We start from the raw sequence: 12,494 nt of genomic DNA, 5'->3' as shown, positions 1-12,494 counted from the left end.
GTGGCTGGGCCCGGGTCCAGTGAGACCCCGGAGCAAGCTCCCAGGAAGCTCCTTCCTCCCGCTTCCCGTGCCCACATGGGTGGGGGCGGCGGACGCTGCCGCTCGCCGGGAATGACCATCTGGAGCCCGCCACCATCAAGAGCTCGGACCCCGAACCAGCCCAGTCCCAGGGCTGGGCGAGCGCAGACCTGGCCACCCCCGAGGGCCTCGGCCATTCTTGGCAAGGCTGAGATTTCCCTCCGTCGCCAAAAAAAAAAAAAAAAACCAAACCCAACCCCAAACTCCCTTTACCTGTGGCAGTCCCTTTACTCTTCTTCTTCTTCCGTCTCTTCTTCTTGGCTGCCTCCTCAGCCGTCGAGGCCGCTCCCTCGTCCTTGTCGTCGGGATCCAGATCGCCATTCAGGTGGCTCCCGGAGGACGCTGGCTCCTCCACGCCCGCCATGTTGCCCGAGAGAGCGCGAGAGTGAGACGGAGCGCCGCGGGCCCGCTCCTTCTTCCCCGCCTACACCCGCCACGCCGGAAGCGCCTCTCGATGGTGCGGCCGCGGGGGATGCTGGGACGGCGGCGGACTCGCCGGCCGGACCCGGCGCGTTCAGGTGCCGGCGAGAGTTGGGGTGGGGCCCGCGCGGTGCGCGCCGGGCTGGCCCCTACCCACGCTGCCGGCCTGCCCGCGCCGGCCCGCGTCTGCCGGCGCGTCGGCCTTGTTCGCTCCTGCGAATCTGCCCGCCGAGGGGCCAGTGGAAAGATTGTTGCGTCCCAGAGAGCGAGTTGGCGGAGCGACTGGGAAAGGGGCTCGGGAAAGTTTGCTACGGGCGCCTTCCCCAAAGCGCCCCGGAAGCCGGCGAGGATGCGTGCGTTCGCGGGGAGCATTCAAACTTGGATGCGTGGTCAGACGCACGCAGCCCCAGCCCCTCAGCGGGGCCGCCCCGGGACTCTTGCAGACAGATTTGAAAACTGGAATTCCTTGTGGATCGCATGTGTCCGCTCCCCGGGAAGGTTCAAAACTCACCTCGTAGCCCACCCCCCGCCTCTGCGTGCCAGGCATGACCCAGACATTGGAAAGGCGCCCCTCTCTCGCCCTGCAATGCCAAAATTCACATTTCCAATTTCCCTACCAGGTCAAGTTCTCACGAAAGAGAGAATTTGAGCAAGCCTTCCCGTCTCCCGCCCCAACCCCTCCCGGCCTGCCCTTAATTTTCTTCTTTTGTTTTCTTGGCCACACCCAGCGGGGGTCAGCGGCTACTCCGGGCTCTGCTCGCGAGGGCGCGGGGGCACGGGGGCTGCTCCCGGTGCCGCTCTTTTTGCTAAGTAAGACCACGTTTTACCTGCCTTGAAGGTTCAGGCAATGCCTCTTTAATCTTAAACACGACTTCATTCTTTTACGCCCCTTAAATTACTTCCTTTCAGTCGACACGCTGGCACTTTGGAAGTGGAGGAACCAAAAATCGAGGTCGCTACTATGTAATTTGCTAAATTCTCAAATATGCCTTTCGCGAAGGTGCCTTCTTGCATCTTCTCACTCTTGCTGGGCTCTGATTCTTGAGTTTTTGTTGTTGTTGTTCTTTCTTCCTGACCTTGGAGCATTATGCGCACACGTTATTCCTTCTGTGTAGCCTCCTCTGTCCAATCAAGCCATTCGTCCATCCTTCCATTCATCATTCAGTGTTTAATTTGTGTTTGAGTCTTACAAAAGGAAAAATAGATATAGCTCTTGTCATCCTAGGTATTAATATATAAGTATTAATAATCCTAAGAAGACAAATTTACGACTGGTGATACAATGGTATTATAAAAAGGATTTGCCTAGGCAGAATAATCCAGTAAGGCTTTGATCAAATGCTGAGAAGCTGAGATCTGAAAGATAATTGGCAAAGGGTAGGGAAGAGGAGAAGAGAGAATATTCTCTAAAAAGAGGGATAAGGAGAGAATCAACACATTTAAGAAAAGGATTAAAGATTCTAGCTTTAGAGTAGTTACTTAGGTGGAACTTGTGGAACTTTGGGCAACTCATCTTTTGTGAGCTCTATTATGCTGTCATCTGCAAAACAGAAGGGAGGGGACACATGTAAGGAGCTGAAGAACAATCACTGTGAGGAGGCTAACAAGCTGGATGGGTTATGAGTGTACTGAAAAGCTACTGCAAAGGTAAATACAATCCTTGCAGAAAGGAAAAGGGCACGGAAGGAGACCTTTCAGGGCCATAGACCTAGGCGTAGTCCTTTGTCCCAAGAACAATGAAAATTCCCGAAGAATTTCAGTGGATGAAAGAGTAAGCTGATGAGATTTACAATTAGCTTGGTAAGATTTTGTTTGTTTGGGGCCAGACCATGAGGTACTCAGAGGTTACTCCTGGCTCTGCACTCAAGAATCATTCCTAGCAGGTTCTGGGACCCTGGGGGGGTGGGGGGGTGGGTCTGGGTATTTAACCTGGTCCATAATTGCAAGACCAGAACATTACCCGCTGAACTTTGTCTGACCCCAACCCTGGTAGGACTTTTTTTTTTTTAAAAAAATTGATTGTCAGAGCTGCAGCATGTGGAGTGAGTATGGGATGGCCAGAATGAAAGCAGAAGACAAGTGTTCTTCTCCTGAAAAGGATAGTTTCCCCAAAAGTTAAGTCTGCTTTGCTTTGCTTTTCCTTTTTCCTTTTTTTTTTTTTAGGTCACACCTGGAGATGCTCAGGGGTTACTCCTGGCTCTACACTTAGGAATTACTCCTGGTGGTGCTCATATAGGATGCTGGGAATCAAATCCCGGTTGGCCGAGTGCAAGACAAACGCCCTACCCACTGTGCTATCACTCCAGCCCCCAAGTCTGCTTTTCTAAATATGCCCAAACTAGGCCTTTTCTAGTATCAATGAATGGTGAATTAAGGGTTAGTCATATTTCTATTGACTTCAGGAGAAAGTAATGCAGTTATTTTTTTAGACTGTACCTTTTGTAAAAAAAAATTGATTTATCATTGATTTACAGTATAGTTTCAATGGGTTAGCTTCATACCTCTATAAGTATATAATTCCACCACCAAAGTTCCAGTGACACCAAAAAGACCCCTCATCATTTTTAATGGCAGAGTAGTATTCCATTGAAAATATCCATCAAACTCTCTTCATCCAATCAGCTGTTAAGTAGTTTAGGTTAATTCCAGGTTTGGCTATTATGAATTATGCTGCTGTATATTTCTGGGTATAAATACCCTTTCAAATGTGTGTTTGCATATTTTTTGGATAAATGCCGAAGTGGAGCATGTTGAGTTTCCTTTTGTTTTTCAGGAACATAGTTGTTTTGTTTTTAAATTTAGGGACCACATCCAGTGCTGTTCAGTGCTTACTTCTGACTCTGCTCAAGGATCACCCCTGACACAGCTCAGGGCATCATATGGGTGCTGGAAATCGAGCCCTGGCTGGCCACCTGCAAGGCAGGCACCCTAACTGTATTATTTCGCCAGCCCTGGAATGCAGACTATTTTAAATTAAGAGCAGTGAAGGCTCTAGAATCTGAGAAGACAAAATCTTTTTTTTTTCTTAGTCATTTGCTCTTTTCCTAATCAAAGAAGCCATCAGTTTCTACCCTTTATGACCTAGAAAAATGTAGTTTGGGGTATCTTCCAAATGAAGATAATTTACAATTAATTAAGATAATTTATTACTTGTAATTTGTAATTTATAATTTATTATTTTAAGATAATTTATCAGTGAAAATTATCTCTCTGAGAAACTCATCCCTCAACTCTGAGTAAAAATGAAGTAATTCTCTTTGTTATGTGAAATCTCCCTCTCTCCTTGATACACAAAATAAATAGGCAAGTTCTAGGGGCCAGAGAGGTAGTGCAAGGGCAGGGCACTTGCCTTGCATAGGGCCAGCCTGGGTTTGTTCCCTGGCATTTTATATGCTCCCCCAGCCCTGCCAAGAGTGATCCCTGAGGGCAGAACCAGAAGTAAGTCCTGACCACTTTGGTGTATCCCCCAAATTAAAAACAAAAATGAAAACAGAAAAAAACCCACAAATATTTTCTACCCTATTCTTTAGACTTTACTGCCATTTAAATTTTCCATACCTATGTTATTAAACTGGTTGTTTCTTTGCTAACCTGCCTAATGATATTTTGATTCCCCATCTGGTCTGAGAAGAAAGTACAGGGGTAGGAATCAACCCCCTCTACTCTACACACACACACACACACACACACACACACACACACACACACACACACGCACACACACACACATAATGCTAGTTAGAGACTTCCAGGCAAAAGATGATAGTAGTGTAGGTCAGGTAGAGGTAGAAGACTCTGTTAAGAAATGAATCACTGTATCACTGTCACTGTCATCACTGTCATCCTGTTGCTCATCGATTTGCTTGAGAGGGCACCAGTAACATCTCCATTGTGAGACTTGTTGTTACTGCTTTTGGCATTTTGAATACACCATGGGTAGCTTGCCAGGCTCTGCCGTGCGGGCGAGATACTCCGTTAGCTTGCCAGGCTCTCTGAGAGGGGTGGAGGAATCGAACCTGGGTAGGCTTCATGCAAGGCAAACGCAGCTGACCTTTCATTTCTTATCCTAAGAAATGAATAGATTTAAGAAAAGATTAAGAAATATTTGGAAGATAAAATGAGTAGTACTTGAAGTACTTGATAGAATTGTTTAAGAGACTTAAGAAGGAAGAAAATATTAAAGAGATTCCATATTGATCACTAAGAAAATGATGGCTGGAGGAATTGGTCAGAATGGGAGATGTCTGCTGAAAGTAGATAATGGACCAAACATGATAACCTCTCAGTATCTGTATTGCAAACCATAATGCCCAAATGGAGAGAGAGAGAGTATGGGGAGTATTTTCTGCCATAGAGGCAGAGGGATGGTGGGAAAGGCCGGGTATACCAGGGATATTGGTGGTGGGGAATGTGCACTGGTGGAGGGATGGGTGTTTGATCATTGTGTGATTGTAACCCAAACATGAAAGCTTGTAACTATATCACAGTAATACATTATATTACAATATAATACAATACATACAAATTATACAATATAATATAATACATACAAATTATACAAATGTATAATACAATATATTACAGTATAATACAATACATACAAAAATTCAATGCATTTTTTTGAAAAAGAGATCCCTTATTGCATGATTAAAACTGAATGAATGGTAACTTAAACCTCAGAGATAGGGAAACTGTCAGATTTAAAAGGAAGGATCATGAATTTGATATAGATATACTGAGTCAGAGGTCTTGGGGCATCTCAGTGGAGATGACCAATTGTCATTTGTAGGAAACTAGAGCTCAGAAAAGAGCCAGAACTGGATATAAACATTTGAGTCATAGGCTAATAGGTGAGAATCATACCTTTAACAGCTGAAATCACTAATTACATGTTGCTGTGGAGAACTTAAAATATGGCTAGCCTAAATTGAAATGCCCTGTAAATTAGAATACACCAGCAGATTATAAATACCTAGTATAAAACAATATTGACTGTTTTATTTTGTTGCTGTTGGTATGTGTGTGTATGTGTGTTTCATTTTTTTTTGGTTTTGAGCCACATCAGGCAATACTCGGGGATTATTCCTCACTCTGTTCTCAGGAATGACTCCTGGCAGTGCCCAGGGGATCATATGTGGTGCCAAGGATCAAACCTGGATTGACTCTGTGCAAGGCAAGCACCCTACCCGTTGTACTGTGTTTTGCACCTATATGTTAAAATAATCCTTTAAAAATACATTGGGTTAAATAAAACAATAAAACATTTACATGGCTATCTATTTTTATCTATTTTACAGGAGCTGAGTGCTTGGGGGCCGAGTGCTACTTGTGGTGGGGATGGGGCATATGGTGTCAGAGATTAGTCTTGGCCTCTGGCATAATAGACATGTGCTCTACCACCTCAGCATTTTCCCAGGCCCCCATGTTACTGTTTAAAACATGAATATTAGGGCCGTAGCGATAGCACAGCGGGTAGGGCGTTTGCCTTGCACGCAGCCGACCCGTGTTCGATCCCCAGCATCCCATATGGTCCCCCAAGCACTGCCAGGAGTAATTCCTGAGTGCAAAGCCAGGAGTAACCCTTGAGCATCACTGGGTGTGACCCAAAAAGCAAAAAAAAAAAAACCACATGAATATTAGAAAAATTATAATTATCAGTGGCTTATATTTTTATTGAACATATAGTCTCAAGCAAGAAAGGAGAGCCTGAGACTAAGCTTTAGGGAAATATTAAATTAGGCGGGTGGGATAGATAAACCTGCCAAAGGGACTAGAGAAGAAGCCCCTACATCTTAATCCCCCAAGGTGTCTTTGAACTTTGTTGTGAGTCTTTCAAGTCCCTTTGTCAATGGTGGTACAAACACCTGAACTATAGCTATCTGCTATGCCTGCCCAATTCAGGAGTCCTGGAACCGTAGGCAGCAGGGCTGATGATTTTTGTTGTTATTGGGGGAGTGGGTTGGGTCACAATGATAGGTGTTCAGGGTCTATTCCTAGCTTCGTGGTTAGCACTGACTCCTGCCAGTGCTCAGTGAGACTGTATGCAGTGCCACAGATAGAACCATTTTGCTGTGCTATCTCTCTTGCCCTCCTAGGGTTCATGAATTATAACAAGGGAATGCTTGAGGTACAGGTTGATCTACAGAATTACCAATGTCAAAGTAACATTTGTTCAGTGAAAAACATGAACTCTCTTTGCTGTAAAGGGTTTATACTGTAACCCCTTTTGCTGAAAAAAAAAGAAAAGAAAAACTAAGTCTAGGAGAGAAGAAGTGGGAAAGAGAGAGAGAGAGAGAGAGAGAAAGAGAGAGAAAGAGGCTGCACAGTTAGGTGATTATTTTGCAGGATGTTCCAGAGTTTGAGTTAACTAAGTAGCTAGACACAATAAGTGATTCACTTCTTATTTTGTCATTTAGTTTTGTCTACAAGGTAAAATGGAATGGGATAAAGGGTTGAGAAAACCAAATTAAAAATTAAGGAAAAATTTAATTAAAATTTATTACTAGAATCTAATAAAGTGAGTCCAGGTTTGAAAACGCGACTTAATACCAACACTGACTAGAGTACTTTTTTTGAGGGGGAGGGGAAGTTCATAATGGCAGTGTTTAGTACTTGCTTTTTCCTGACTGTGCTTTGCGATCACTCCTAACAGTGCCAGAAATTGAAACAGGTTAACCTTGTGCAAAAAATATATTAACCCATGTGCTATTTCCAGCTCCTAGAATATTGATTTTCCTAATTACAGAAGTTGTTTTGTCTCACATTTTAGATAAGTAGACAGGAACAGGGTATTTTCCCCCAGTAAAGAGTTACTTCTGTTATAAAAGTCAGTGAATTGTAATAAAATAGCTAATATCCCCCAAATCTAGTTTTGCTGGAAAAAAAAAACGTTATTCTAAAATAAACAACTGCAGTAGCCTAACTCAAAGTTCTTTGATGTTTTTCTAATAGTTTGGGGCTTTCGACAAGTGCATTATATAATGGGCTAGCTACTCTTAACACCTTTGTATTAAGTGATCTTTGGATAGATTAACAAGAAATATAACAAGAAATCAACTGGAGCCTGAAGAAATTGTACATGGGGTTAAGATCCTTGCCTTGCATGCCACAGACACCAATTCAATCCCCGGCACTGCATGGTTCCCCAAGTGTCTCCAGGACTAAACTCTAAGCACAGGGTCATGAGCAGCCCCTGAGCATCACTAAGTGATGCCCAAAATCCTAAAAAGAAAGTTATTAGAAAAATTTAATTATCTGACACAAAAGGAAATAATAACTAAGGATTTTTTTATATATGTGTATACTTAAAATGCCATAAAACTTCTTGAATGTATGACCATAACTGGTATGGGTAGCATATATGACAACTAATTTATGTACAAACATAGCCATTAACATACATATTACCCATTAACATATACGTATATATGTATACTCAGATACAGTTATATTATGTTAGTGATTCAACATATAAGTTTGGGGAGGAGGGACAGATTTTATACCATAAACACACATTGCCAACTGTCTCCATGGAGAAGAGGACAGGAACTTGGTCCTGTTGAGAATGCCTGGCAAAAAGGCTTTAAAAAGAAGTTGCAGAGATAATACAGTGGGTAGGCAGTTGCTTTTGCATGTACCCTACCCAGATTTGATCCCCAGTCAATATGGTCCCTAAAACCCTGCCAGGAGTGATCCTGGAGCACAGAGCCAGGAGTAAGTTCTGAATGTTACTGGGTGTGGCCCAAAAGCAAACCAAAAGAGGGGATGGGGGGGCACGTAGATACAGACGACAGATTGGTGGTTGCCAGAGTAAGAAGAAAATGGTAAAGGGACTGAAAAGTACACACTGGGCTGGGGATATGGCTTAAGTAGTAGAGCACACGTCTAGAGAATTTGAACTGAACTGAACATCAGGGCCACGCCTCAAGGCCAGTATCAATGGGAACAGTTTCAGGCACCCAGCATCGCTGGGTGTGGCCCCTATATAAAAATGCAAAATAAAATGGTAAGTACAAATTTCCAGCTATAAAATAAATAGGTTTATAGTCAATAATATTGCATATTGTATATTCCAAAGTTAAAACTCTGGAAACATGAAATTTATAAGTTCATTTTTAGAATAATAGATATTGGGAGGTTGCTAAATGTATATCTTGAAAGTTCTCACCACAGAAAAAAATTTTGTAGAGGCATATAGTGATGGACTCTATGCCATGTATTACATTTAAATATTAAAATAAGAAAGCGTTATGTCACACACTTATGTAAAATGTATGCCATTTCTACTTTTTTTTTTGGCTTTTTGGGTCCAACTGGCGATGCTCAGGAATCACTCCTGGCTCTGCACTCAAGAATTATCTCTGGCATTGTTCAGAGGACCATATGGGATGCCAGGGATCAAACTCGGGTCAGCCACATGCAAGGCAAATGCCCTACCTACTGCACTATCACGTCAGCCCTTCATTTATACTTTTTATACCTCATAAAAATAAACCTTCTAAGGCAGGCATCAAAGAATGGGGCCAATTTATGTTCTTTTAGAGAGAAAAGGAAGTTGAGATCACGTTGTATAGGGCTTACAAGTTTACCCTGAAGAGAACAGATTTTATTGTAATGCCTTGAAGAGGTGGTATGTGACAGGGGTATTTAAATTTTGATATTATAAAACAGTCCTAATAAAGACCACAGCAGATATAACAGTGCCATATTGACACAATGAATCCTATTTAGTTATCAGAAATGAGTCAAGTGATAATGCTTATAGGTTATATGCATAAACTGATGTGTCTATACAATGCATTGAGAGATTTTGAAGATAAGGAAGCGTGGTCCACTTTTGTTCTGTGAAAGATCACTGTGATGGCAGCCTGGAGTCCAGAGAGGAATGGTGCTTCCCATCCAGTAAACTGTGTTTTATATAAAAGCCAAATACGGGACCTGAGATATAGCTCAGTGATAGAGCACATGTCTGCAAATGTGGTTTGATTCCTGGCATCATGTTAAAATAATAAAAAGGAAATCTTTATAGGGCTGTTTTCCCTTTTGAAAATGTGTTATTTTCTGTTTTTTTTTAATTGAACACTCTTTAAAAATTATGAGACCAAAGTGAGAAAATGATGTTTGTTTCTCATGCCCTCACAAAAAAAAAATGTTAAAGACCACATTATGTTAGTTCTCAAAATAATTTTTAAAATTTTCAGAGGTTAAATCCCTCAGCCTAATGTCCTCTGATCTAAAGGAAGAATTTAAAATGAAAGGAGAGAATTAGCAAAAACTTGCCAAACCTTCCTGTTGGTAGTTGTATTGATGAGAACTTTGCAGACTGTGCATACGCACGCCTAGAGAGGAGATGCTCCATTGCCGCATCGTCGAAACGTGTCTAAGGTAGAGCTAAGAGAGCTGAATAGTCCTTTGAATACGGAGAGGGAGGGGTTGAGGATGGCACTCAGGCTTCTGGCTTGAGTTCCAGTGTTTCATGGTTCTACTCCCTGAGATAGGGAACAGAGCAGGAGGAGCCTCCACGGGAGGCTGAAGAAAGATAAGTTTTGTGCATTTTCAGTTTGAACTGCCTGCAGGGCATCCAAGCAAAGATAACCAGGGGGTCCGTTAGGAATATAGATGTTAGATAGAGATGTAAAAGTTGCTGGACTAGGTGTGGTAGAAGGCTGCATACGTACAAGGTTTTTTGTAAGTTTTTTTTTTTTTAAGACAGAACTAGAGTAGGCTTTACTATCTAATAAAACTCCTCTATCTAATATGAATTCCATTAAGCACTTCAAATATGAGTAGAACAAATGTATGAATGATGAATATACAAGTAGATACTTAATTTCCAATATAGTCTTTAATTTTGTTGTTGTTGTTGTTGTGGGGGTTTGGCGGGGCACACCTGGCTATACTCAGGGCTTACTCAAAAATCACCCCTGACAGTCTCAGGGCACTATATGGAGTGCCAGAGATGGAACCCAGGCTGGTCTTTTGCAAGACAAGCATCCTATTCACTGCATTATCACAATGGCCCTCAAGACAGTGTTTTTAAAATTTGTAAAATACGGGGCTGGAGTGTTTATCTCACATGCAGCTGACCCAGTTCTATCCCCAGCATCCCATATGATCTCCCAAACCCTGCCAGGAGTAATTCCTGAGTACAAATCCAGGAGTAACCTGCGAGTATTTCAGGTGTGGCCCCAAAGCAAAGAAAAAGAAAATAAAAGAAAAAAAGAAAAATACAAAAAAATGTAAAATACCTATAAAATATCTCAATAAATTTCTATGTTCTTTACATGTTACAGTGATTATCTTTGAATATTTGAAGTCAATAAAACACTTTGTTAACATTAATTTTATGCTTAGTTTTATTCTCCCCAGTAGCTAATAGAAAACATTAATTGCATTTATAACACAAACTATGTTTCTTTTAATAAGACTGGCGTAATGTTAGAAAAGCCTGACCTTAATGGAATGTCTGCTAGATTCCTGGAGTTATTCTCTGTGACTGGTTGGGACACCCTCACTTCCCATGCTGTGCAAACTCTACTCATTTTTCTGCTTATGGCCCCCTCCTTGCCTTAAGAGTCACCTTTGTCAGGGCTGGAGCGATAGAACAGTGGGCAGGACATTTGTCTTGCACACAGACAACCCAAGTTCGATCCCTGGCATCCTATATGGTCGCCTAAGCACCACCAAGGAGTAATTCTTGAGAGTGAGTCCAAAAAGCCAACAAATAATAAATAAATAAATAAAAGACCATGTGAGTTGTCTGTTAAAAATAATAATAATAATAAGAGTTGCCTTTGTCTAATATCATGGAGTTCTCCCAGGGCTGACTTCTCTGGACAGCTTCTTTGCTCCTGACATGAGGTATCTGTCTCCCCAGCTCAGGGACACCCCCAAGCTCTGTTTGGCCTGTCCCTGAGCTATGGTCTGGAAAGTGCCTCCAGTCTAACAGCTGCCTTGCTTGCTTGTTGTTTGGTTATTGGTTGGTCATTTTTTAAATTCAGGATCAAGGTTTATATTTTTTCTCCAAGACTTCTTAAAATTAGGTCTTGTGTCCAATATCACTTATCTCTCACAATGGAGAGTTTTCAGAATCTTTAATTCAGTGCTACAGGTTTCCCTGGATGTCTCATTTGGCTCCAGCATACACGCTTCTCCACCTGTGTGGAGGCAGGTGGAGAGGGCCAGGCAAAACTTTGAGGCAGGCAAACCTTCCCTGGTCTCAAAGGTTCATCCCAACGGGACTAAATCAATACACAGCAATTCTAATTCCCCTTCCTAGTGATTTTTTTAGGCATAGACTTATATTGCAATTCTTATCAAGCATGAAGAACAACATTGAGATCTTCTGAAAGAAGGTTTGCTGTCTTTTAAAAGAAAACAAAAGAAAATGTAATTCCATTTTTTTTAATTTGATGTTTTCAAGTCCGAGAATGAACCTTATTAATGAAATCTGAAATAGAAGTATGGAAGGATGCTGAGCTCTTAATGAAGTTCTTTAGCTACTGAATTAGAAAAGCCCTAGGCTAGTCATTACCTTCAAAGAAGCAAGATAGGGGCTGCAGCAATAGCACAGTGGGTAGGGCGTTTGCCTTGCCCGAGGCCGACCTGGGTTCGATTCCCAGCATCCCATATTGCCCCCTGAGCACCGCCAAGGGTTATTCCTGAGTGCAGAGCCAGGAGTAATCCCTGAGCATTTCCAGGTGTGACCCAAAAAGAAAAAAAAAAAAAGCAAGATAGGGGTCAGAGTGATAGTATGGTGGGTAGGGTGATTGCACTATACACTGCTGACCCATGTTCAATTTCCAGTGCCCCAAATGGTTCTTTGAGCCCCCTGAACACTGCTGGGTGAGACCCCAAAACAAAGCCAAACAATTATGCAAGATATGTCTTTATTTTTAAGGAGATTTTGAATACTTTTTGGATTTCGTTTTGTTTGGGAGCCATGCCTAGTAGTGCTCAGGGGCCACCCCTAGTTCACTCCCATTGGTGTTCAGGAG

General features: G+C 42.3%; 1 protein-coding gene across 1 annotated transcript in view; it reads right to left on the bottom strand.

Moving 5' to 3' along the window:
* Positions 1-513, bottom strand: part of METAP2 (methionyl aminopeptidase 2) — a 38,164-nt gene extending 37,651 nt beyond the window's left edge. Inside the window, exon 1 of the mRNA XM_004602749.2 lies at positions 292-513. Coding sequence (XP_004602806.1) covers positions 292-442 — 151 coding nt within the window. The 5' untranslated portion in view covers positions 443-513. The remainder of the gene's footprint in view (positions 1-291) is intronic.
* Between the last annotated feature and the right edge of the window lie 11,981 nt (positions 514-12,494).

Source organism: Sorex araneus, chromosome 10 (genome assembly GCF_027595985.1).
Source record: "Sorex araneus isolate mSorAra2 chromosome 10, mSorAra2.pri, whole genome shotgun sequence".
Taxonomy (NCBI): Eukaryota; Metazoa; Chordata; class Mammalia; order Eulipotyphla; family Soricidae; genus Sorex; species Sorex araneus.
This window is presented reverse-complemented; position numbering and strand designations above follow the sequence as displayed.